This window comes from Lithohypha guttulata (genome assembly GCF_036872675.1).
Source record: "Lithohypha guttulata strain CCFEE 5908 chromosome Unknown scaffold_1, whole genome shotgun sequence".
Taxonomy (NCBI): Eukaryota; Fungi; Ascomycota; class Eurotiomycetes; order Chaetothyriales; family Trichomeriaceae; genus Lithohypha; species Lithohypha guttulata.
The window spans coordinates 818,706-842,298 of NW_027042750.1; the positions used below are offsets into that span (position 1 = coordinate 818,706).

A 23,593-nucleotide genomic window follows, 5' to 3' on the forward strand; every position below is an offset into this window, starting at 1 on the left:
CTTCTTTCTTGAGAGGATGTTGGATTCACGGAGGGAGGTGATCGAAGACACAGAAGCTAGTCACAACATAGTAGAGCTGGTAAAGCCATAAAAGATGTGGACAATGATGAGATCGTGGACGCATGTTTTAGTTAAGTGCCTGCATTAGTACAATCTACCACCAACCGTAGACGAAAGTCCGCCGTAGAGCTGTCCAGCTTCGTCTGGCCCATATAGCTATGATGCGAACCTAGATTCACGAGAGACGACGTACTGGCTGCTAGCTACCCTCGAATTCGGTCGTGCTACCCCTACATCCTCCAGCTTTAGTATTCGCGGCGACTACGCACTCATTCTCATCCAGTACCTGCGTGGTGTTTGGTCATACAAAGTCAACGTCTCGAGCCCAATATGCCTACTCCAGAGTCCGAAGCCTTCCTCCGGAAGAAGCCCACTGTCCCACCTTCGTACGAGGGTGTGGATATGGGAGATTTTGAGGCTGTTGCCAATGTCAGAGATGCCATCATTCGAGAGCAGTGGGTACAGGTTATGATGGCACGGCTAGTAAGAGAAGAGATGGGCAAGTGCTATCACCGAGAAGGAGTCAATCACCTTGAAAAGTGTGGTAAATACAGAGGTAGGTTTCAGCTGGTTTGAGTAGGAGTGCTACTAGACCACTGACATTCTGGCAGAACGGTATTTACAGCTTCTAAAGACAGCCAAGGTCCATGGTTACAAGGGATACGAGCAGAATTATCTCCAGAGCACAACCGACAAAAACTACATCGAGACTGATTACCCAACAGTCACGCAAGCGAAAGGCGCCAAAGGATCGGACTTCAGATTGGGCAACACGATTGGCGCGAAGGGCGAAAGATTCTAAGCTGAAGCAGCATAGACAATATGAGTGGAAAGGCGAATTGGCGACCTACTGTACATATCGTTGCGACGAATTCACGAGCGCGATCTGGCATTGCAGGCACTGTTACAGCAAGTCCAAGCGTAAGCCGGAGCGTCTGTTCCGACGTGGAAAACGCGATTTGCAGTACGTATGCTACAGGTGTCCGCAAATCTAGAAGAGCCACAGTACATGCCTGTCACGATTTACCACGCTCAACCTTGCGTGTTCAATGCCACGAGGGAAGATATGCACTAGCCTGGCTTCTTACTGAGGGCTTCACTGAGCGAAGGTTTTTCAAAAGATTCCCGAGCTTCATGTAAATGTTCCTGGCGATGCTTGTTCGTTGTTGTTGTGAGATACGGCTAGCAGATATGGTGTAGCTGTAGGTCGTTATTCATCATTGTCTTGCTCGTATTCTGTATTTGAGGTGGAGACTCGATGCACAATAAAGCTCGCTTCGTCCGGTCGCATAATTTATTGCGAAATAATTTTGAACATTGTCTGCGCAAACGGTGCTTAACCTTGGACTCCCGCAGGTCGAGTTCCAGCAGGATGCCAATCAAGCGTAAAGCAGAGGACGTTCCAGCGAAAAGTTCTTCAAACAAAAAGCGCATTGTGAACGAGGGAAGAGCAGCGTTTCGGCAGAATTTATTCGAGCCTTCCACTGTCAAGCAATTTCGCCAGGAATATACCATTAGCGCACCTTACCCTCATGCTGTTGTGTCAGACTTGATCCAAGAGCAGCTACTACGGGATGTGCGTAGTGAAATTCAAGAAAACATTCACTTTACGTTGAAAGAGACTGATATCTACCGCATACATCAATCTGGCGACCTTGCCAATCTCTCCAACCTCGACCAGGACTCTCTCAAGCGTTTACCGAGCCTCGTTAAGCTAAGAGACGCTCTCTATAGTCCGGACTTCCGAGAATGGGTCTCGCAGGTCACTGGCGCAGGCAAGGTGTCTGGTCGTAAGACTGATATGGCAGTGAATGTTTATACGCCTGGTAGCTACTTACTCTGCCACGACGATGTCATAGGTAGCAGAAGAGTCAGCTACATATTATACCTCACAGATCCTGATGAGCCATGGCAGCCAGACTGGGGTGGTGGATTGAGACTATACCCTACAGAACTGAAAAAGAACAAGAAAGACGAAGACATAAAGGTACCACTTGCAGAATGGACTGAGAATATACCACCTGCCTTTTCACAGCTCAGCTTCTTCACCGTCTTACCGGGTGAGAGCTACCACGACGTCGAAGAAGTATATCACGGAGCAAATGCAGAAGAAGACAAGAACAGGATACGCATGGCTGTGAGTGGCTGGTTCCATATTCCACAAGAAGGCGAGGACGGCTATGAAAAGGGTGTCGAGGAAGCGCAGGCTCAGAAGTCGAGTTTGGCACAGTTACAAGGTGCGGCCGATGAGTTTGACGAGCCCCGTATCACATTCCGACACTTCGATGAGCCGAGAAGAGTTGTCAATGCGCAAGCAACAGGGACTGAAGAAGATCCAGGTGACACGGCTGACCAGGACGAGACCATACTAACAGAGCAAGATCTGACATTCTTGATTCAGTATATTGCACCTGGCTTCCTGGTTCCAGACAAGCTCGAAGAATTGTCAGAAGCTTTTGAAGCAACCTCCATGCTTCAGCTTGACGACTTCCTGGCTTCGAAGTTCACTGCTCTACTCAAACCCTACCTTGAGCGCGCCGAAAACTCGGATCCTGCAGGGTCAAAGAACCCAGACATCTCTCCATCGACCTGGCCACTTGCTCGTCCTCCACACAAGCACCGTTTCGCTTATCTGACGGAAGATACGCTCACAGCCACGGATGCTGACTCACCAGTTTCGAAACTCCTCCAGGATTTGTTGCATTCCCATGCTTTCAAGAAGTGGCTGGCACTCGCAACAGGGTTACGTCCGTCGAGTCTACTCAGACAGCATGCTCTTGCTCGTCGTTTTCGGGCTGGTCATGACTATGCACTCGCCAGCACATACACGGGCGAGCAGCCAAGACTCGAATTTACAATCAACATGACACCTACCACTGGATGGGACAGGACAGAGATCGACGAACCACCGACGAATGGCAAAGTCAATGGTGCTGCAACTGGGTCGTCGAAGAACAGCACGCACGACACAAGCCTAGTCGACCACGAGCCCCTCGAATGTGGCGGCGAGGAAGTCTATATGGCAGCGGACGACGATGCAGCTTCAACGCACTCGAAGGCTCTACCCAACGTGGGCAAGAAAGCCGTGCACGACCCGGCCGTATATCAGACTGGAGACGGAGGCGAAGATGACGGGATATTGTTCAGTAGTTCTCCAGCTTGGAATACTTTTAGTGTTGTATTGAGGGACAAAGCGACGATGAGGTTTGTGAAGTATGTATCCCAAGCAGCCAAGGGCGACAGATGGGATATCAAAGGTGAGATCGAGTTGGCGGAGGATGCTTTCGATGGTGAGGACAACGAAGATGCCCTGGGCGAGGTAGGAGAGGACGATGTTGAGGAAGAGATCGAATTTGATGACTATGATGGCGAAGGCGCGTCGGATGATAACGACGATGACGAAGAGTAGACTTACTATCTATTCACGATGTGAGTATCGCCATGACTGCGAATATGAATATGAATGAGAATGAAAGACCGCCTGCGGAATTACTTCGAGACGTGATGAAAGGGGGAGAGCAGTACTCACATGTCACCTCTCCTCAACTACAAAGGCATTACTGCGAAACCCTACCTCGTGCTGTCTAGCCTCCTATCCAGTTCCTGCTGCACACTCTGCTGTTGTGCCTCTTCATACCCAGGCGGTGCATCACTAGGCGTCTCGTCCCTCCGCTGCGCAGCCTCCTCTACCTCCCTCGATGTCCGCCGCACCTGTGCCTCCTGTCTCTGACTCGCCGCAGCCGCCACCATCGCACGGACTTGCTCCGCAGTAGCACTCACCGGCACCGCCATCTCGTCCGAATCCGAATACCGCTGCTGCTGCTGATCAGGCGCCCTCCTATCCTGCCCACTATCCTCGTATCTAGGCAACTCATCCAGATGCACATTCGCCATATCCACGTTCCTCGAAGCGTTAGATTCACGTGCATTGTCCACGACCTGCTGTAACCGCTCCTTGATCGCTTCGAATTTACTTTGAAAGTCCGGCGCTCCGCCCTCCTTGAACGTGAACTTTAGTTCGAGACCTGTGGCGGTGCCTGGTAATCCGCCTCCAGCGACGGGCTGCACGAGTGCTGTCCAGGCATTTGGGCCGAACCATGGCATAACGAGATGTGTGTCGTGTAGGTTGAGGAGCGGACAAGAGAAGGATTTAAGGCTACTGGCGACGTTGCATGATATTGCTGAGCCAGGTCGTGGGAGGTAGACTGTCCGCTGGTTGGTGAGGTATAAAGTGCCGTCAGATGATGTTATGGTGATGTGAGGCGCATGAGCTGGATATGTAGATTTTGGTGTTGTGAGAGAGAACGATGTGCGATCGGCGGATTTGAAGATTATGCGTTCATTGGGGAGGAGGATGAATTGGGATTTGTTTGGTGTTGTGGTGGTGGTGGTGCTGTTGGGTTCGGGCAGCATTACCCAGTTGAGAGACATGGTGGGTGGACTTTTGTGGTCAGGAGTTCTGGGCTGATCGTAGAGACTCTACTGGTTTTCAAATCTTGCCAGACGGTTGTAATACTGGCAAATAGTCCAATCCTGTCTGCCTGATTTTTGGCGGTACTTGATGAGATGTGTGGCGGTGGTTATGAGGCGTTTGCTGGAAGACTAGTGATGTTTCGTCCTTGGTCCGATGGTGGAATCAGAACAGACGGTGCAGTGACCCGTCATGTTACCGTCGACGTCAGATGCCTAAATGTGGACGTGAATGTAATTACCTGTATCGCGATGATTAAAGTTGCATTCATCAAGGGACGCTCTAGGCACTCAAGTGCGCCTTCCACGCTTATCGCCAGTGTGAGTGACGACGTTAATCACAGTACCTGGTATTCCAGTCGGCGACTGGAACTTGAAGTGAAACGTATGTCGTTTTCGCCGCTTGAAGCCAATGTCATTACAAACGCCAAGCGTCATATTCAACGTTACTGGGGCTATTCATTTTGGGAAGCAGCAACCGTATCGGCCAAACCATGCGCCGTGCTGACATGCCTTACCAGGATCTCTTTGCTATATGATGAGATGTGTCGCAATGATACAATCTCTTCGCACGACATGAAATCAGAGCCTGACCAAAGAAGATAATATAGCCTATAAGTCTGACCCCAATTCGGTCAGCAGAATCAGAGGCTTCACCATGAGGCTGAAGAAGTGAACCGATTGAATCTGATCGCCCCCAGCTACCCTACGATAGCCGAAATCCTTCAACATTCGAATGTATTGTCTGTCTTGTTCTTGATGACCGTCAACATTCCCACGTGGTGGATTTGCTAACTTCGAAAAGAGTTTACTGATCTAGCGACAGATCAGGTGTGAGCAAGGTGTGGGGGCCGTTTCGAGATCTCGAGAAATACAGTGGTGCCTAAACGCAAAGCTCAAAGCCAGCTATACTGCAAAGTGGCGAACCTATTGTATAGATGCCTGGTGATACTAGCATAGCAAGCAGCGTCGTCTTTACGAAAGTCACGTACGACAACTAACCAGAAACCCAGTAACTGATGTTTTACTACGTAGCCACTAACTAACAGCCATTGTTCGTGCGTTATAGATACGCGAGTGGATAGCGCTCAATGAGTGACTTGGACAACGAAGTCGAGGTTTCTACTCAGGCGCCTGTGACCAAAGATAGCGAAGACAATAGTGTGGCATGCCCGGGTACGAGCCATGGCACGTTGGTACAGCCACCGCTGATGACTGCCTGGCAGCGAGAGCTTGCTGCATCTCGGGTCGGCAGGCACAGCAGAGCTTCAAGCATCATTTCGACCCGCACGAGGCTGACTGTACAAAGCGACGACGCTCGCAGCGTGGAAATCGAGGCTGGTGGACAGACATTCCGAATCAGCCGTGACGGCTCAAGTGTCAGTAATACCACGGCGCCGCCTCCGTATCCTGGTCCACCACTTCCTGAGCTTGTCGAGGAAAGCGACGAAGATGAGCTGACGGAGCAAATCAGGCCCTCACTTGACACAGTCCGAGGAGGTGAAACTGGCGATGAGGTTATTGCGGAATCTGCCGAGAACGATCTACCACTCAAAACACATCAGTCAACCAATGACCACAGAGGGGACACCTCACCGTCTTCGTGTCGCAAACCTTCAGGTTTCGAATCACTGCACAGGTTAAAGTCCATGATTTCTGGGCGTTGGTATGGATCAGAACTGTCAGATTCGACCCTATTGACGACAAGCACGAATGACCTGATGCAGACAACAAGAACGAATTCAGCCAGCTCCAGCCGTGACAATGACTCGCTCGAGGATCAGGACGGGCTAGTCCTACCAATCTTGGACGCAGAGCGGCGGATGCAGGAAGCGTCGTTGAGTACAGCCCCCTCGTTGTCTGGGGTTGAAGATGAACCAGCAGCAGAAATTGGTCGGTATTACCACAACCTCATCCGCGACATGGACCGGGAACATAGGAAAAAGCTTCATGAGCGAGACGTGGAGTTAGCACAGTTTCGAGAATTGCTTAATAACCAAGATGTGGTATATCGCCAACAGCTGCGAGAACGAGACCACACTATCGAAAGCCTGAAGAGCCAAGTCTCGTCAGCCAATACGCACATGGAGGGGCTGTGGAAGAAGTATCTGGAAGTCGAGGAGGAGGTGGAGGCTAGACTAGAGAAGGCGAGAAATGAGGTAGAGGATGTATGGGAGAAAAGGTGGAAAGAATACGAGGCGCTCCTGAGAAGAAAGATGATAGGACTATGTGAAGAGCTTCCTCGCGGTAAGGCGATATCGAGCACTTCTGAGTCGTGTGCCATCGTGGAGCTGGAAGCACTAGATTATGTCCACTATGAGGAAGTCTATCAGCCTGAGCCCGCGTCTGATGCTCCTTCGTATCATTGAGAAGCCGAGATAGTCTGCCAAGCTGCGACGGCAGCCTGCAGGAGGCCTGCTCGTTTGTACAACAAGACTGTTTGTTCTTACAGCTTCGAATATATATATATAAAAGTCTGTTTCTAAGATGAATGAGTGATTGGACAGACGTGCGCGCGAATCCTCGTGTTATGGTTCGACTGCCACTTTAGGAAAGGCGGTGATCGGGGTAAACAGTTGATCGACACGAGCAGCAAGCCGTGCCAGCCACCTTTTGAAGCGACCGCCTCTAGCACCACCTCGACTGACGAACTCCTCCTGCATCTTGTTACATTACATGCGCATTATATTGTACACTTGTATTGCTGTCGCATAAGTTAGAACAACATCGCCAACATGTCTTCCGCAACATCCTACCTCAACAGCCTCTTGAAGACCGACTTGACCGATTTTGCTGAGACTTCGTCATTGTCCAAGTATGTCCCGCGGCTACTTTCCAGTCGCGTGCACAAGACGCGTCGGGATCTCCCAAGAAGTGATAGCTAACGTCTGTGCGCCGTAGCTATGCAGGACTTCGAAAAGCCGAGCTCGCCGAGAAGCTGGACGATCACCTCAGACGTAATGCTACAACATACTCGAAAGAGCCGTCGCTGAGCGAATACTACAAGAGACTCGGGTCGACATCGACAACACGATCGCCCGTCAAGAGAATAGCGGAGAAGGTATCTGATATTGTCAAATCTGACGACGACGATGGAGCTACATCTTCGCATGCGCCAGCGACTGCGCGCAAGCAAAGGAGAAGGACGCGCTTACCATCAGAAGACGGCAGGTGAGTCGCTCATGCTCTGCGACATCGCGACCTCTCCTAATGATTGGCAGTACCGACGCAGAAAACCCAGTGTCAGCACTGATCAAAACACCAGGCAAAGAAATAGCCCGTCGTGCCTCCATTTTAGCGGGCCAGATACCACTACCGCCATCTCCAGCAGTTGTTACAGATGCTATCGACCAGCAGACGAAACGAATAAGGACATCAATCTCTCATGCTTACGAAAGAGCTGGATTTGAAGACTACAGCGACTACGCAAGAGAACTTCTCAGCTCGACGGCGACGATCAATCTGCTGGCTATTCTGATTGAAGCCAATGGACTGCGATCACAAATCATGCCCAGCAAACCTATTGCTGAGATCGGACCCATTTCTGGCATTAAGGACACCTCGACCAGAGTCCTGGTTCCGGATTTGTTCCAGCTTTTGAACATGAGCTTTTGGGCACCTTTCTCTTTGTGGCTCCTCACCACACTGATTTTGCCTGCACTGACGTCGTACTTCGTTAACCTACCATTGAGACAATTGCCATCGCACAGTCCAGCAAGAAGAGCAAGTGTCAAGAGTAACCCACACGTTCAGTTCGACCCATTTATCTTCAACCTGGCCAAAGGACTGATCGTGTATCTGGTATACGCATCACATTTCCAACCGGTCGAAGTCTATAAGCATGCCACCATTGCAACAGTACATGCAAGTGTGCCGGGTGGTTACCAAGGCATGCTGATCAGCTCTGGGCTCGGTGCGGCTGTCAGTCTCTATGAGGCAGTCTTGAAAAGGTGAACCGGGCACGTAATGAATGTGGCTTGGCGAAGAGTCTAAGGGAGGACGGTTGATACCCCATGGTGCTAGTCTATGTGAACATGTTTGTATATTGATTTGGACGAGGAATTGAATTGGTATGAATTATGATAGTAAAGACGACATGATTAGAACACTCTCGGCACAGTGATCTATTGGCGAGGAACAGTGTCGGTATTGTTCGAACTACATGGTTGTTGGTGTTCTGTGCGTATGAAATTTGGTGGTATTTAGGTCGCATTAATGAACTTATCGTTGTTAGCATTAAGTCTATAATCTACCAATGTGCCGTGTATCTCCCGAGGCAATGCGTCGGTGTGAACGTTCGCGATACTCAGATTTTGAAAGTCGTGGCGTGAGGCAGGTGAGCATACTCGGATCGTTCAGGAGAGCGCGCCATTAATTGCAGCGATGACGTCGATGTCCCACAGTTTCACCGGCACACTCCAGAGTCTGTGCTGCAAGTGTAATGTTGCCAATCAAATGACCAGACTCAGTACAGCTTTCAGCTCACCTCGCCCCTCCGTTCACAGACAAGCACAAGGTTATGCATCAGAACTGGTTCCGCTTCCGCCAACGGTCCTGTACTCTACGCGTCCTCTGAGGAGTTAGTTGCGTGTTCATTGTTGATCTCAGTCAGCTGATGGAAGAGGGCAGTGGTGGACAGACCAGATCCACGACTAGCACTCTGTAGTATTGTTAATTTACACATTGAACTCCTACAAATTGTCATTGTTTGATCTACCTACTTACTCTGTATCTCAACTCCCATTTTACAGAACCCGAGGCATGCCTCCCGACCTGAATTCACTCTCACCATCAAGTTCGTCTCCCAGGTCCATGTCTATGCACAGTCACCATGGTGACAGCAATTCCTCACCTCGACCTTCCACGCATTCACTTGCCGCCGCGGCTACCATGAACGCTACAGAACGAAGATCTAGCACCAGCCGTGGTTCCCCACGTCTCGATCGAACCACGTCCGAACGAAGGCGCTCTCAGGTCGCCATGAACTTAAACCTAAATGACCCTACCATACCTGGCCCTGGAGAGCTTCCGAGTTCAGACAGAAGATCAAGCATTGGCCACATGTACTCGACCGCCAGTCCATCGAGTATGGGTGGGAGATCTATCTTAGCCACAGGCGATCCTAATCACCACCGACAACCAAGTCTAGGCGATATTCATAACGAGCTAGAGCAGGAGCAGGAAGCACAGGTCAATCGCATGCTGTCTATGATTAGGACTCAGCAGCAACAGTTGGACACAATACGGGCTCAGCAAGCTAGTAACCTTGCACCCACGCAGTCTGGTACTTCTACTGCGGTCGAAGACAGCACACCACAGTCCGAGCGTTCCTTCTCCTTCCCGTCTGTACATCCAGCTGTGGGAGCCATACCAAGACCAACCGGCCGTCTCTCGCGTGAGAACTCGAACCCTAACAGATCCCCCGCTCTCCGACCACTACCTAGCCAAGATCTGCACAACAGCGAGCCTTGGGCGTCGTCGCCGACCGATAGTATACGAAGGAGCAGTACAAGCAGACGCAACAGCCTCAGAGACGAGAATGCCTACTATCAAGCCGAATCTGCCAACTTACAGAGAGAAAATCAGATGCTAAGGATGAGAGTTCGAGAATTGGAGAAGCAGCTACAGGAAAAGCAACATAATACATTGGGCACACCTGCTATGCACAGCAACCTTGTCACTAGTCCACCTCTAGACGCTAGAGTCAAGGACTGAAGTATTGAAGTCTAGGACCATAGTTTGTGGTCGATGTACGAACACTTATCAATATGGATTGTCTTTTGACTGAAAATGATACCAGGAGGAGTAATAGGGCCGGTGTTTTGCTTTCTACTGAAGCTAGTGCTCGAGACGTGGAGGTTCTGCACGAGGTGCAACGGCAAGACATGGAGATACTCGTTCAATGGAGGTACAGGCTGGCACTTCCCATGTCGTCGATATCACCTTGAGGAATACATGATGCAAGTCTCAATCATTATGCAGCACAAGGTGACCATGACATCCCTTCTATCCCTCTCCTGCTTATCAATACTCTCCCACCGGTTCGCTTGTCAAATTCCACTGTTCATGTTATCCTTGAATCTGACAGCTCGTTTCCTATAGCTACTACTGACTGTTTGCACTAGTGATGGCTGTCACCGATTCACTAATTGTGCGGTCGCTTTACAACGCGGCGCAAAATTTCAGCCGACACATCACTCGAGTGTCAGTCTCAAGATTCCGCAGGTAGAAGAGCAATCCTTCTGTAACAAACTCGGAATTCCATAATATATCCTTGCGATTTGCCTCTTGGCTGCTAAATCAGCCCCTAGAACTTCAAATTCAACCATAATGGACGACACTGGAACAGAAATAGGAGAGATGGCTTGGATGAAGTTGGAAGAAGCGTCGGACGATCGCTCACAAGATTCGGACGACGAGGAAAACGGTGAAACATACAAGGATATCCTGACAAGATTGCAGATTCGTCCTGAATCACAAGAAGAATTCTTTGACATGAACATCTTGCCGTGGCGCAACAAACATTTGAAGGAACTTCGGCGTGGTGGTGCCACAAACATACGCAAGCTCTCTAAGTTGTTTCTAACAGCCATGGGACAACTTACTTGGTTAAACAAAAGAGAATGGCTTCTGACAGCTGAGGAACTCGAAGAAGGTGAAGAACCGCTGTACTACAAATTGCCACGAGAACGCAAGGAAGGCGATCATGACAGGTATGTTGGTCCATGGTACATGACCTAAGAGCATACTAACATCATTTCAGGTTCTTCGCTATCTTGGACAATCTCTGGGAGCGTATGCGCAGCAGGATCTTCGAAACTCAGCCTCCCACCCCAGTCGACTTTACCGACGCAGACTCTATAGCGTTCACTAACCCCACAAACACACGGCAGCACCATCGAGGAAAGGTGGGAGTACCTGGGTTTCAGCCGAACGACACTCAATTGAGAATTCCGCCAGTCAAACCACCACGCTTCCGAAAGAGAGGCCGTTCATGGAACAAAGAACGACAAAATACACGAAAAAGACGAGTCCAACAGCCTAGCTCTAAGGAAAAGAACGCACGCCCGGGTGTGATGACGGCTGGACAAACAGAAGAGGCTATCCTGAACATCATTGTCGATCTACACGAGACGCGAGCAAACAGCCATCCGGGCATATTCGCACGTCTATTCCAACAGCACTTGGCACGTTTAGAGGAGATTGAATACATCGATGAACTAGGTCCGGGAGTAGTTGGTGCCAGCAGCACAGCGCCAAAAGGAGAAGAACCAAACCATACTCGAGCTAACCCGGCAGGCGAACCTCAGGATAATATTGTCTCTGATAGCTCTGAGGATGAAGCGATGTCAGATACGTCCTTCCACACTGCGGATGACGATGACAGAAAAGAAGCATGGCTATATCCAGCTGAAAGAAATTCAATGCTAGCCGGCCATGAGAAATTATCATCACGGGCACGAGGGAATAAAAACATATCTAAACCGCAGCCGACAAACCCAGCACGAAAGCCACTGCCAGACTCATCAAGACACACTCAACCTCAACCAAGCTCCCAAGCTGTGCCTCAACTTCAAGCCCAAGTACATGTACACCAGCCGAAGGAAATCCAAACATCTCAACCACTCCACCTCCCTCTCACATCCCCACAAACACTCCTCACCCCTCCCACCACAACTCAAAGCTATCTCATCAACCCAACCCTCCCCGAAATGCTCACAACATACATAACACCATTCTCCTACTCCTCAGGCTCACCACAGCCGTATATCTGGCTTGATGCTCCTGTCGTCGCGGGCTCGTACGAAGCCTTTAGAGCTGGAGTGTGTCTGCGTGCGAATGTGCCTGAGGGTGTAGGTAGGGATAAGGTCGGCATGGTGCTGGCGTATGGGTGGAATGATTTGTGTCGGCTAGTAAGAGGGGAAGGTGATTGGAGAGAATTTGTTATGGCTGATTTGAGACAGGCGGCGAGGAGAGGAGTGACGGTTTGGAGGGTGAGGGTTTGTTGTGTTGTTCTAGATAGCAGGCGGTAGGGTGTGAGGAATAGATTTGCTTGGTGTAAGGAAGATCGAACCGAAGCATAGCACCAGTAACTGATTCGGAAATCAATATCGCTGCTCGTATACATGTTTCTACACGTGGTCTTCTTTCTATGAGGACTTTCTTTCTTTTTATGAACCAGCTTTTGACCCGAATCTTTGCGCAAATTGTGCACCCTGATCTCTCAGTCTTTCCATGAACGTCATCTTTCTCCTTGCAGCTGACGCATTCTCGCTCAAAATCGCATTGATGTCTTCTTCGCTACTCGGGCTCGTCGTCCCCCAGATCTGCCAATCATCCTCCTCACCATCAAACCTCAGCCTCTGTAGGACCACATATTCGTCCTTATTCACTGTCTTGGGCCCTTTGCCGTCGTTTTTATCCAACGTCTGCTTGGTCTTGATCTTCACAACGACTTGCCGCGCTGATGAGTCGGTACCCACTGGCAGCTGAGCTGAACGATCGGTTATGATTTGCGTCGATCGGAAGCGCGGTGGGATGAGCGCGGTGATCCACCAGTAGAGTTTGTCGTCGTTCGTCAGACCTCTGTACTCAACATCCCAGGTTTCGGGGGGCATTTTCATGGCCTTGCGTTGGTCAAGGCGAATCTGGAGGGAGCGTTTGAGGCCGGTGCAGGAGATGCGCCGGATGGTGTCGTTGTCGCCTTCTGCGATGGCTTTGTACAGTTCGCGGTGGAGTTCGCGGGCTTTGGCGTAGCGTTCGCGAAGGAGGAGGGGGAGGACGAGGGCCCGGTTGGTTAGTGGGTCTTTCTTTACTTGCCATCGGTTGGAAAGGACTAGGCTGTAGGGAGTGTGTGTTAGTGTATGTAGGACTATGAGGATGGAGTCTTGTGCTTGAGGATGAGTGTTCTTACGCAACGAAAGCTTGGACTTTTTGTTTGAAAGCTAGCCATTCAATTTGTATTCTTCTCTGCCATCGCTTGGAGAGAATTGAGGGTAAGTTCTTGCGTTCGGGTTTGATGAGTGTTTCTGGGAGGAGGCCGAAGTCGTCGCCCATTTGGCCTCTGCCCATCTTCTTCATTTGTCCTGAGAGACTCTTTTGCTTGCTCATGGCCTTTTGTAACTGACGACTGATGTTGGGAGTGCGCACTGTTGCAGCATCGCATGTGGTTGATGAAAAGGTCCGGCATTGCTTTTGTGGTATGTCTCTGCAAAGGCGTCGCAGCGCAGGGCCGAGGACTGAATTGCCAGCCATGGCTGTTGATGGCTAGCAATGTCGCTGCAAGCAGGGATAGCTGGAATTGATCCGTGCTAGATGTGCAATGCTGTATATTTGTTGCGATGGAGAGTGCATGTCCGCAACTCAATTCGCGCTAGTAGCCCGACCTGCATGAATAGCCTAGCTCAGAAAGCATGATGAGCCCACTGGACAACGATCAGCTTTTTGGTTAATTGCAATACCCTTCTATACTTCAGGAAACCCATCGTTCACAAGCATTGTACATTGCAAGGGTCCTTTTTTCTTCAAGTTCAGCAGCCATGGCATCGAGGAAAGATATGAGACGAGCTGATCTCGGTATGCACACTCCTGCCCGTATTGTATGGTCGCTAAAGAAGCAGTCATTCCATATGTCGAACCAAAGGACGACAAAGCAAGTGAATTTGGATCTACTCTCTCAAGCAGTCTGCCGATGGCTGCGGTAAGTTATCTTCTCAGATAGATGCAAGCCCAGACTGATGACAATAGATGTTTACAAGGAACAGGTGAGTGATACTGGACGTGCTAGGAACATATGGTTAATCTATTGATACTATAGAATGATCGGATGGTATGTATAGCTATGAAGAACTATTCTGGGAGCTACGCTGAAGAACGGACAGGGTGGCGATAGTGATAGGCCTCCTGAACTGGATGTCCGAAACGACTTCACAGAAGAATTCTAGTGCGACTCCAGCTTATTTGTCCTTTGGCATGTCAGGTAAGTGCTTTGGGATTTTCCATATCGGGTTATGCTGACTGTGACAACAGTTCTTTCTCTTGGTGTCGTAAGTGGCGAGAACCCTGTCTCCTCGAAGGCAGGATACTGACACGTTGCTAGACATATATGCCATTGTTCCTGCCACCTTCACTAAATGGAGCCGGCCGAGCAACAGGAACAGGCGCACCACCTCCAGTACCTCAATAGCAGACTTAGTAACAGGTTTCATGGCAGATCTGGGTCGTCTCACTTGGTCTCCAATCCGATGATCGACCTCAACTATATAGGACTACCACAGATAGCCCTCAAAAGAATTACCAACTTTCGGGCAAAACTTTTTCGATTACCACACAGGCTGCAGGGAATGCTTGCCCGGAAATTCTGCCAAGGAACCTGGACAACAACTCATCACTCAGGTTGAAAATTAGTATTCTGTAGTTTGGCATTCGAAAATGATTGCTCACCGAAATAGTAGACTGACACAGCGGTATATGTGGCTTGGAGGCATTCACCATTAATCATGGCAACATTACTGGGTCCGAAGCAGTTCAAGGCACCCCATGTGCTCTTCTTTCGTATCTGCCTCTCGATGTCTTCTGTCTCGTGGCTACAGAACCAGTACTTGCGTCTTTCACAAGTGTAGGCATGTCAAAGACCTGCTTGTGAAAGTGCCGTAGAACATATGAAGCCACTGGCAGTAATCGGCAATTTCATCTACAGAGGACTTTCTGCCTGTAAATGACGAATGAGTACGAATCCAGGCGCCAACACTGATTCAGTAAAGTGTACGTGAATTTCACCAATGAGCAATGGGCTCGAAGAGGCTTAGCTGGAAGTTTAGTGAAATCCCCACCAGGCGGCTTGTTGTGTTCATAAACGCATGCAACTGCTCCCTTCTTGTCTACATCACACAACCACAACCATAACTCTCCACTCAACATACCTCTGTACAACTGAGAAAACTTATCAGATTATCGACACGCTCTTTTTCAACTCTATCGAAACCGTTACCACAACCAATCGAGTTTATGTCAACTATCGAAAACCTCAAAACCTTTGGTAAGGACCCCTCTTTTGCCTACTCGAATTGCCACTGTCTATGCGACAACGACTGTAAAGATGCACAAAGACGTTCAAAGTGGCGGCCTATTAGTCGGATATCACATTCAAAAGACTTGGAACCGATCAAGATATCAAATTTCAAATCGAACCAGTACTAACTGTGATATGTAGACCCCTTCGCGGAGGCCGACGACGACGCTGGGGCAGCCCAGAAGAAACAAGGCCAGGATTATATCCACATCCGAATCCAGCAGCGAAATGGTCGTAAGACTTTGACCACAGTCCAAGGTCTGCCGAAAAAGTTTGATCAGAAGAAGATCCTCAAGGTGATCAAGAAGAAATTTGCCTGCAATGGTACCATCGTAGCCGATAGTGAGATGGGAGAAGTTATTCAACTTCAAGGCGATCAACGTAAAGATGTTCAGGAATTCCTGGTCGCCAAAGACGGCCTTGAATTGGACGCCAAAACCATCAAGGTATGTTCTACTGCCCCTAACATTTCAAGAACTACGACTGACTTCCATCGTTCAGGTCCACGGTTTCTAGACGCTTCAGCCCATATTTCCGACTGTCATGTTCGGACATGGAAGACAGATAGAAGTTGTCGTCCGCTCAATCATTTGTTACGATCTCTTCTTGCCGACGACTTTCATGACCGTTACGAGCGATGACTCATGCATGTACAGCACTCCGGAATAAGGTGCCTAAGGCGTTCTACGATACCCACATAGATAGCAGCAGTTTACGGTGTTCTGGTGAGACGGGAAGGAATATTCTCAGGCAGGAAGCATTTTATTGTTCTAACATGGACGTTTCGTCAAGAGGAAAGAAGGACCTGTTGTGCTTGAAGCGCAGCGACTTTCATACTTGTACTCCAATAGCTACGGCACTGTCGAAATCATGCACTGGCTCCTTGCTGATTCCAGAGCTTTTTCCTGCCATGCATACTAAGCCTTCTAACCCAATTCGTGCTCTGTAGATTCAGGTTTCTAATTCGCAGTGCACGCGATCATGTCCCGCTCTCGGGTGATATTGCCCTTGAGCTGCGAGTTCCACTCACGCTAATAATGAGAAAATCCGGGGAAGGCACTCTGGGCATTCGAACCTCTCAAAGCTCTACACCTACTCAACTGGCTAAATTTTACCTTGCGCAATATCCCTTCGACACTGAGCAGTTCAAATCGGTGTTTTTGAATACTGTCAGACTTTTCGGACCGGGGTGGGCCGGTATAGCCCGTGTACAGCTGCTTCGCTGGCTGACGAGGTATTCCCGTTGCGCGAACCATGTATACAATATCCTACCAACCATGAAGCTGGTACACCACAGCCCTTCTCTAGGGCTCATTGCGATTCGCCAAAAACAATAGCCAAAAGTGCTCGTTACCCCAGAGTTGCTATTGTGCTGGGTGTCAACCATCGGTACCACGTCCCTCTCCTCATATGCCGGTCTCTCTCGACCATATTCGCTATCATCTGGGCGGGTCAAGCATGTTCTGCAATACACAACCTGCCTGACTCGTGGTGGCCAGATTTGTTGGCACCTGGACAAGCGCATGCTGACACAGCCTTGATTCATCACTTGCACGTTACGCAGGTTGGCCTTTCCTTTCTCTGGGTAAGCATACCCCCCTTTTACTACCTTTCCACAAGACTCCAGACTTGCTCAAACTATGGCTCATCTGCTAACTATTCAAGGCCGCTGAAGCTGCTTACTTGTCGCACCTCTTTGCCTCGTCCCTCATGTCTAGATGGCTATCCAATTACTCTCCTGCCGCAGTCCTTGTCCGTCTTTGCAGCCTTTCTATCTTCCTATCTTACGTCTGCATACAAACATTCAGATTTACCGGGGCTCTAGTACCTCGACTTGAGAATCTGAGTCGTTGTCTGCCCATATGGCTGCTGACCTGTGTCGGCCTTCTGATATCGTACTTCACGACTCAGCAAGATATTTCAATTGAGAAGGATCGTGATGATAGGAGAAGACGTCTGGTCCTCAGACTCAAGTGTTTATATACAACGGCCGCTAGCAGTCTAGTCAGCTTGCTAGTCTTCATCGCAGTCATCCACATCGGGTCAAGAACCATGCTGGAGACGTGGGAAGATGCTTCACTCGTTTTTCGAGCTCATTTCAAGCAGATAACCGTTACAATGCAGAGAGGGATAGTGAAGGACGAACTATGACTACTATATCCCGCATGAGAGTTGAGGGATGTGAGCCCTGACCTGCGCCTTGTCTCTGTCCAGACTGGTGAAGGTATGGCAATGCCACAGCTTGATCACCCCATTCTGTCAATCTCCTCCAACTCCCGATCTGTACCTACGTCTTTTATCTGTATCTTGCTGTCGAATATCCCGTTCCCACGAATGGGAGAACTTCTCAAATCAGCAAGCTCTGCCACTTCGTTCCTTACAGTTGCCGGATTCAAACCATTGGTATACGGTTGATAGCCGACATGTCCGCTCAGTTGCCCAGTGGTTCCAACTGACCTGCTTTCCTGCTCTGCTACTTTATCAGGCTCTGAAGCCACATTGACAAGCAGCGAGCTGAATGGAAGTAGAGCAAAGATCACTGGCTGTATCAGGACCTCCAGCGGAATTGTTGTACTTGGCAAGTAGCTGATGATAATGAGCAGAACTGTTCGATATCGTGTTAGCATGATCCTTTGCACGCTCATCTTCAGAAGTACTTTTGTCGTCCCTAGGCAGAACTTACTGGGTACCACGAAAGTCTGGACGCTGACGAAAGAAATCGTCCTCAAGGCCAGCTCATAAGCGTTCCGAATCCTTCGCCGTTTCAGTCTCTTCGCACCTCCCGCCCTCGGATCCTGACTTTCCGTCGAGTACAGCACTTCGTTCCGAGCCACAGCCACGCTCACACTGTTCGCCATTATAAGCAGACACCATAACCCCAAACTTGCTCCCACCAATCCAGCACTCCAACGCTCATACGCCTTCCACAAAGCACCATTAACGATCGCAGGCAACCACAATCCTTCATCAGGAAACGCTAAAAACCGAACAGAGTACGCCGCGAACGTCACCCTATAGCACCAACCCGCCACCGCCAAACCCACTAAGAAAGCCAACATGCTATAAAACGTCGCAGGACCCCGTTTGATCTTGACCCACGTCAGTAAAGCCTTCCCTTGAATGAACAAAGCCACTTCTAGGAAGATCAGTCCTACGCAAATTGACACCTGCACAACGATGATGCGCGATCGATACCCCGTACTCCAACCCGTACTTGCCCAGTCCTGCGTGAGCTCCAGGTAACCGCTCACATCGCCCGTGACGAGCTGCACACCACATACGCCACGCACAATCACCGCGACACAGCCCAGCATCAACACCCAGAAGATACCGCTGTACCTCTTCCGTGCAGGTGTCAGAACAAGAACGTTGATGAGTGTTGTTATTCCTAGTGCTAAGGAGACGCCCATCATCACAGCAACAGTACTGTTCTGAACGTACATCTCATCGATCTCCCTAAAGCTGACCGATTGCTTGATCTCCTGACCGAGTACGCCATCAACAACGCCTGCAGTATACGTACCCGACAATGGGTCCCAGTTGTCGTAGGTCGTGGTGATGCTGCATACTGGGACGAAGAAATATTGGTTATACTGAGAGGGGTTAAAACGAACGGTCAGCAAGAAGGAAAAAGGTAAGAAGTGGATAGCGAGCTTGAGAGCTGAGAGGACAGGATTATGAATGGAACGGGGTACCAGGAGAACTCACGCAATCGCTTCCACGGCCGTTGATGGGAAGTGTGAGCGGGCAGGGGTGTGGATAGAATAATGTGCCGCAGGTGCTGGTGCTGCTGTTGTTGCTGAGGGAGCCCGACATGGTGATCGAATTTTGACTCTGCGGGCTGGTATCGAGGAAGATTGATTGTTCGGGGGTTGTGGTATCTTTGGACTACAAGAATTGCTTTGCTCTCTAGCGAAGTATACGAAAACAGAAGGATTACATCGCGGTCTTCTGGACATACTCATCCTTTCTTATCGACTGATGCTGGAGATGGGCCTGACGTATTGGCGACTCTTGTGGCGCCCTCGTGCACACGAAGATCGATAGTTTTTGTCCAATATGGTTACGAATATTGAGATCTGATGAGTTTACTGCCATGGTTGTGGACTTCTTCGTGCTCTACCATTGCAATTCGTGCCGCACCATGATTTCGGAAGATATCTACAATACTAAGCATGATATTGTCCATAAGACAGTTGGCTCAAACGCAGCCGCGTCTCGGAAGAGTAATTCGACACATTTGAAGGACACCGGAGATATGTCTTCAACAAGCTAATCCTTCAGCATCACCTATTTCGAAACAGTGTAGCTATTAAACTCAAGTTAGACAGCGATTCTGCCACCTTCAGTTGTTCATTAGTGCACGTCTATTTTCATATTATGGCGACACTGCCTCCTCCTTGATCGGCACATCAAGCTTGAATTCGTCCGAATCAAGCTCAAGTCGGCCTCTCAGTGCTGCCATTACCAAGACATCCTTGTAGTAGATAGGATGGCCGAGTCTTCCGATTTCAGCAGCATGTGGATCATCAGGAACTGCGAGCACCAGTACGGACTCAGCACTTGTTCTGGTAGCTGGAATACCCATACCCACCTTGCTTGCACCCATAGTCGTAGCAATAGTCCTGAAATCACTTTTCGGTGTGCCAAGCGAGGCTCCAAGGTCGGGAGTGATGTAGACGCTATAGCCCGAGAGGAGTTTCGAGCTCTGGCTCTCAGAATTTCTGCTACGCTGAGTAACTTCTGCTAGATCAAATCCCCAGTCTCTTTCTCTCGCCTTGTCCTTTGGTAGATACGCTGCTGGGTCCGGGAAAGATGTTTGATCGTGAGCAGCACCCACCCATTTGTCTGAGACGATTGCTTTTCCGAGTAAGATTGCAAGGACGAATTTTGTAGTTTTCTTGATTTGGCCATCCGGCACACACAGCACATCTGCCTTTGACATATCCTCAATGATCTGGCCCCGTAGGCGCTTTATGGTCTTTAGAGCCTCGTTCTTGGCTTTTGAATTGAAGCTACTTAACACAATCTTTGGTTGGGCGGGTAATTGCGTCGAAGCAGTTGAGCTCCGAGATCGACTCTGTTGCCTCGTGGCCCTGCGTTTGGGCTTAGAGTTCACAACAATCGTGTCGGTATCTACCTCGATGTTAATGCTATCATTCGAGTTTTCATGGATCGAAGTGCGAGACTCGGGCTGTCTATGGTGAGTTGGCTGCGTTCTCGCCAATGGCTGTGACTCCTTCAGTTTCGTAGCCTTCTCACGACTTAGCTTAGGTCGTTTGTCTGCACGAGGTATAGATGGGTCGGTCGATAGTCTTTTTCGAGACGAACTAGATTGAGTAGTGATTGACGATATTCCAGCTCCGGATGGTGCCAAAGACAAACTTCTTGGCTGTTTAGATTGGTTAGATAGAGTACTTGAGAATCCTGATACATGTTGTGTTGTTTTCTCAACTTCACGACGAGGTACCTAACTATCGACGGAAGCAAACCGGCAGATATCTGTGTTCGAAGACGAGTGCTGCACACTTTGTTCGGGTTGCAGTGAATGTGAGACTGCTTGAGAGACCTGATTCGGTGCGCTATTCATAGGTGGCCTGATTGGGATATGAAGGACTGCTTGCGCGTCTTCACTCGCTTGATCCATGGAGGCATCCTTGGGAGAAGGCTCTGGTACTGTTACTTTTCCTTCAGCTTGTAGCGCATGTGCATCCGATTCTGCGAAGGACGCAACCTGCGGGACTTTGCCGTTGAAGTGGGTGTCAGGTCTATCGTTTTTAGGCTGCGATTGAGCAAGCGGAGGTGTAACGTTAAGCTTTCTGTGGCTATCGACGTCTTTCTCCGGTTCTTCAGTAGCCTCAGGTTGTAACTCGATCGTTGAGATGAGTGGTAGTTCGTGAGACCTATCTGTCATGATCTTGGACTGCTCTCTAGGTTGTGGGTTGTGTAAAGCGGTAGACCCCGATGGTTCGTCCACAATATCAGGTGAGTGACTGTCAGCAATTTCTGTAAGTCGACTGAATTGGTTCGGTAAAGGAATATTCTGAGATTCAGCACCGGCGGGTCGCTGGAAAACATTGGTTGGTGGGGAATCGGAAATAGTAGGCGGCATTGGATCGTCGTCTTCGGTCATGTTTGAATTGCACTTACTGCGCCCTAGCGTCTCATCAGAAAATGCTGAGATGAGTGGTGTATAAGCATCATCCACTGCGTTTCCTGTTGACTGCACAGCTGTTCTGGACTCTTCTATATATCCAGAGTCGCGGTTTCCGTCTTCCTGCTCAGATATCGGCTTATTGACCTCCTTAGCTTCTGTAGGCTGTAATTGTTCATGAGGCGGCTCGGGAAGAGGTGGAGGTCGTGTAGAGCTATGGACTATATCATCGTTGCAAAATTGAACGACCAGTCGACCACAAGGAGCAACGAACTGAGCTCCATGCTGAAGAATGAAAGAATCTCTCTCAGGCAGTGCAGAAATGGGAAGGTTAAACAGTTCTCCCTCAGAAGAGAGGACACTGACTGTCCCCAAATTGCCTCGGAGTACGGTGATGGAAAGGTAGTTGGCGAAGGTGCCTAAGTAATGTCGTCAGTAGACGCAATCCGTGTGAAGAGCCGACTTACGGATCATAACAGTAGAGTGTTTGGGGTCTTTAAAAGCGCTTGGCTTCGCCTGATCGTCCCAAGAATCTGGCAAGTACGCAACCACATGAGGAGATGCATCTTCTGCTCGTCGAATTTGAAGATGATGCACAACCCCAGCGGCATCGTATAGTTGCAGAAATACGGGTACCTGTGGCATCTTGGCGGTTTAAGACTTTACATTTCATGGGTGATTGAGATGTTTGCCAGGCATAGCTGACAATGAGAAAAGGAAGGGCATGGTTCATTGACGCGGCAGGAGCGCGTCCTTCACGATTCGCACGGCAGGTGCTGTTTGCGCAGCAGCGTGAAATCACTTAATACTCGGAGCTCCGAACGCTTTCACATCCAAGCATCGTGATTTTCGACCTCAACCTGATTGTCGACTTTCAAACTTCCATGTCCTTGGATAACATCTCTTCATGGCACAAGAAATGGCATGATCCTGTGCTGCATTAAACATCCTCGAATGCAAAGTGACAGCAGTGTCTTGGCTTCATCTCGTCGAGATCTCTACACAGGGGGACAATATATCGATATCTGGTGATTTACAGATGAGTTTTCGCTCGACTCGAAGTCGCTCTTTAACCACGTGTTGGGTCGGAGTTGAATGATCCAATCGGAAATGTCAAGGCCGCGTGCGCCGCCTCCTGAAAAGAAGCTCTCGTGAATCTTACTACACGACTAGCTCTTTTCAGAACCACAGATGTCTTGTTTCACCTTAACGCCTCCTTTCTTGAGCTCCATCTTCACATCCACAGGTCTGCGCGAACAGTCCGTGCTCGTGCCCTTAAGGCTCTTAGACTGCACCATTACGTCTATTGAAAGCCGATAGACTGCGAAGAGCTGATCTTAATGCCTTTATGTCCTCGTTAAATGTTCCACCCTTTTCTAGCAACGAAGCTCAGAGTTACGGCAAGACTCAATTAGCACAAGTGCTGCTGCTAACTTAAGTTGAAACAAGAAAGTCCAGTGACACTTAGCCAATTTTGATCGACAAGCCATCCTAGTGCGGCCAGTCTCGACGCCTGGCCCCACCACGTTCCTCTATCGAACCGCATCTTGCTCGTGGCGAAAATGTTGTCCTTTGTATTATATCAGAGACCGGGGCTTCTGACACGGGCTGCACGATGCTATGTTTGCCACTGCACCGCTGTAGCGCCTGTTCATGGCGGTCGGGTTCGAGCGACCAGCCTCATCTCTGACGAAATCTTATCATGACACCCCGGTCCTTTGAACCTTGCCTACTCATTCGAGCCTGCAATCTAGGTCGACACGATATCACAGCATCTATGGCTATATCATCTGTAAGTTCGTCCCATAATGTACCTTTATCACTTCTTGTCTTTGTTC

General features: G+C 49.5%; 11 protein-coding genes across 11 annotated transcripts; 7 read left to right on the forward strand and 4 right to left on the reverse strand.

Moving 5' to 3' along the window:
• Positions 1-390: 390 nt before the first annotated feature.
• LTR64_000303 (uncharacterized protein) lies at positions 391-862 on the forward strand (the record flags this gene model as incomplete). The annotated part of the gene is made up of 2 exons (XM_064894688.1): positions 391-616; positions 672-862. The coding sequence occupies 2 exons, from the start codon at positions 391-393 to the stop codon at positions 860-862; spliced, it is 417 nt and encodes a 138-aa protein (XP_064757375.1).
• Positions 863-1,432: 570 nt separating this feature from the next.
• NUA3 (putative component of NuA3 histone acetyltransferase complex) lies at positions 1,433-3,469 on the forward strand (the record flags this gene model as incomplete). The annotated part of the gene is made up of 1 exon (XM_064894689.1): positions 1,433-3,469. One exon carries the CDS (start codon positions 1,433-1,435, stop codon positions 3,467-3,469), a length of 2,037 nt encoding a protein of 678 aa, XP_064757376.1.
• Positions 3,470-3,630: 161 nt separating this feature from the next.
• LTR64_000305 (uncharacterized protein) lies at positions 3,631-4,164 on the reverse strand (the record flags this gene model as incomplete). Its single annotated transcript, XM_064894690.1, has 2 exons — positions 3,631-3,786; positions 3,841-4,164. 2 exons carry the CDS (start codon positions 4,162-4,164, stop codon positions 3,631-3,633), a joined length of 480 nt encoding a protein of 159 aa, XP_064757377.1.
• Positions 4,165-5,621: 1,457 nt separating this feature from the next.
• Positions 5,622-6,899, forward strand: LTR64_000306 (uncharacterized protein; the record flags this gene model as incomplete). The annotated part of the gene is made up of 1 exon (XM_064894691.1): positions 5,622-6,899. The coding sequence occupies one exon, from the start codon at positions 5,622-5,624 to the stop codon at positions 6,897-6,899; it is 1,278 nt and encodes a 425-aa protein (XP_064757378.1).
• Positions 6,900-7,265: 366 nt separating this feature from the next.
• LTR64_000307 (uncharacterized protein) lies at positions 7,266-8,484 on the forward strand (the record flags this gene model as incomplete). Its single annotated transcript, XM_064894692.1, has 3 exons — positions 7,266-7,345; positions 7,432-7,701; positions 7,752-8,484. The coding sequence occupies 3 exons, from the start codon at positions 7,266-7,268 to the stop codon at positions 8,482-8,484; spliced, it is 1,083 nt and encodes a 360-aa protein (XP_064757379.1).
• A 2,376-nt stretch (positions 8,485-10,860) lies between these two features.
• On the forward strand, positions 10,861-12,563 carry LTR64_000308 (uncharacterized protein; the record flags this gene model as incomplete). Its single annotated transcript, XM_064894693.1, has 2 exons — positions 10,861-11,243; positions 11,294-12,563. The coding sequence occupies 2 exons, from the start codon at positions 10,861-10,863 to the stop codon at positions 12,561-12,563; spliced, it is 1,653 nt and encodes a 550-aa protein (XP_064757380.1).
• A 138-nt stretch (positions 12,564-12,701) lies between these two features.
• On the reverse strand, positions 12,702-13,785 carry LTR64_000309 (uncharacterized protein; the record flags this gene model as incomplete). The annotated part of the gene is made up of 2 exons (XM_064894694.1): positions 12,702-13,371; positions 13,445-13,785. 2 exons carry the CDS (start codon positions 13,783-13,785, stop codon positions 12,702-12,704), a joined length of 1,011 nt encoding a protein of 336 aa, XP_064757381.1.
• A 346-nt stretch (positions 13,786-14,131) lies between these two features.
• LTR64_000310 (uncharacterized protein) lies at positions 14,132-14,716 on the forward strand (the record flags this gene model as incomplete). The annotated part of the gene is made up of 6 exons (XM_064894695.1): positions 14,132-14,230; positions 14,278-14,294; positions 14,348-14,359; positions 14,412-14,509; positions 14,560-14,576; positions 14,630-14,716. The coding sequence occupies 6 exons, from the start codon at positions 14,132-14,134 to the stop codon at positions 14,714-14,716; spliced, it is 330 nt and encodes a 109-aa protein (XP_064757382.1).
• An 821-nt stretch (positions 14,717-15,537) lies between these two features.
• On the forward strand, positions 15,538-16,117 carry SUI1 (Eukaryotic translation initiation factor eIF-1; the record flags this gene model as incomplete). The annotated part of the gene is made up of 3 exons (XM_064894696.1): positions 15,538-15,568; positions 15,743-16,047; positions 16,103-16,117. The coding sequence occupies 3 exons, from the start codon at positions 15,538-15,540 to the stop codon at positions 16,115-16,117; spliced, it is 351 nt and encodes a 116-aa protein (XP_064757383.1).
• A 1,730-nt stretch (positions 16,118-17,847) lies between these two features.
• On the reverse strand, positions 17,848-19,417 carry STE2 (pheromone alpha factor receptor; the record flags this gene model as incomplete). Its single annotated transcript, XM_064894697.1, has 2 exons — positions 17,848-19,194; positions 19,310-19,417. The coding sequence occupies 2 exons, from the start codon at positions 19,415-19,417 to the stop codon at positions 17,848-17,850; spliced, it is 1,455 nt and encodes a 484-aa protein (XP_064757384.1).
• A 562-nt stretch (positions 19,418-19,979) lies between these two features.
• Positions 19,980-22,400, reverse strand: LTR64_000313 (uncharacterized protein; the record flags this gene model as incomplete). Its single annotated transcript, XM_064894698.1, has 3 exons — positions 19,980-21,028; positions 21,077-22,174; positions 22,223-22,400. The coding sequence occupies 3 exons, from the start codon at positions 22,398-22,400 to the stop codon at positions 19,980-19,982; spliced, it is 2,325 nt and encodes a 774-aa protein (XP_064757385.1).
• Positions 22,401-23,593: the final 1,193 nt, after the last annotated feature.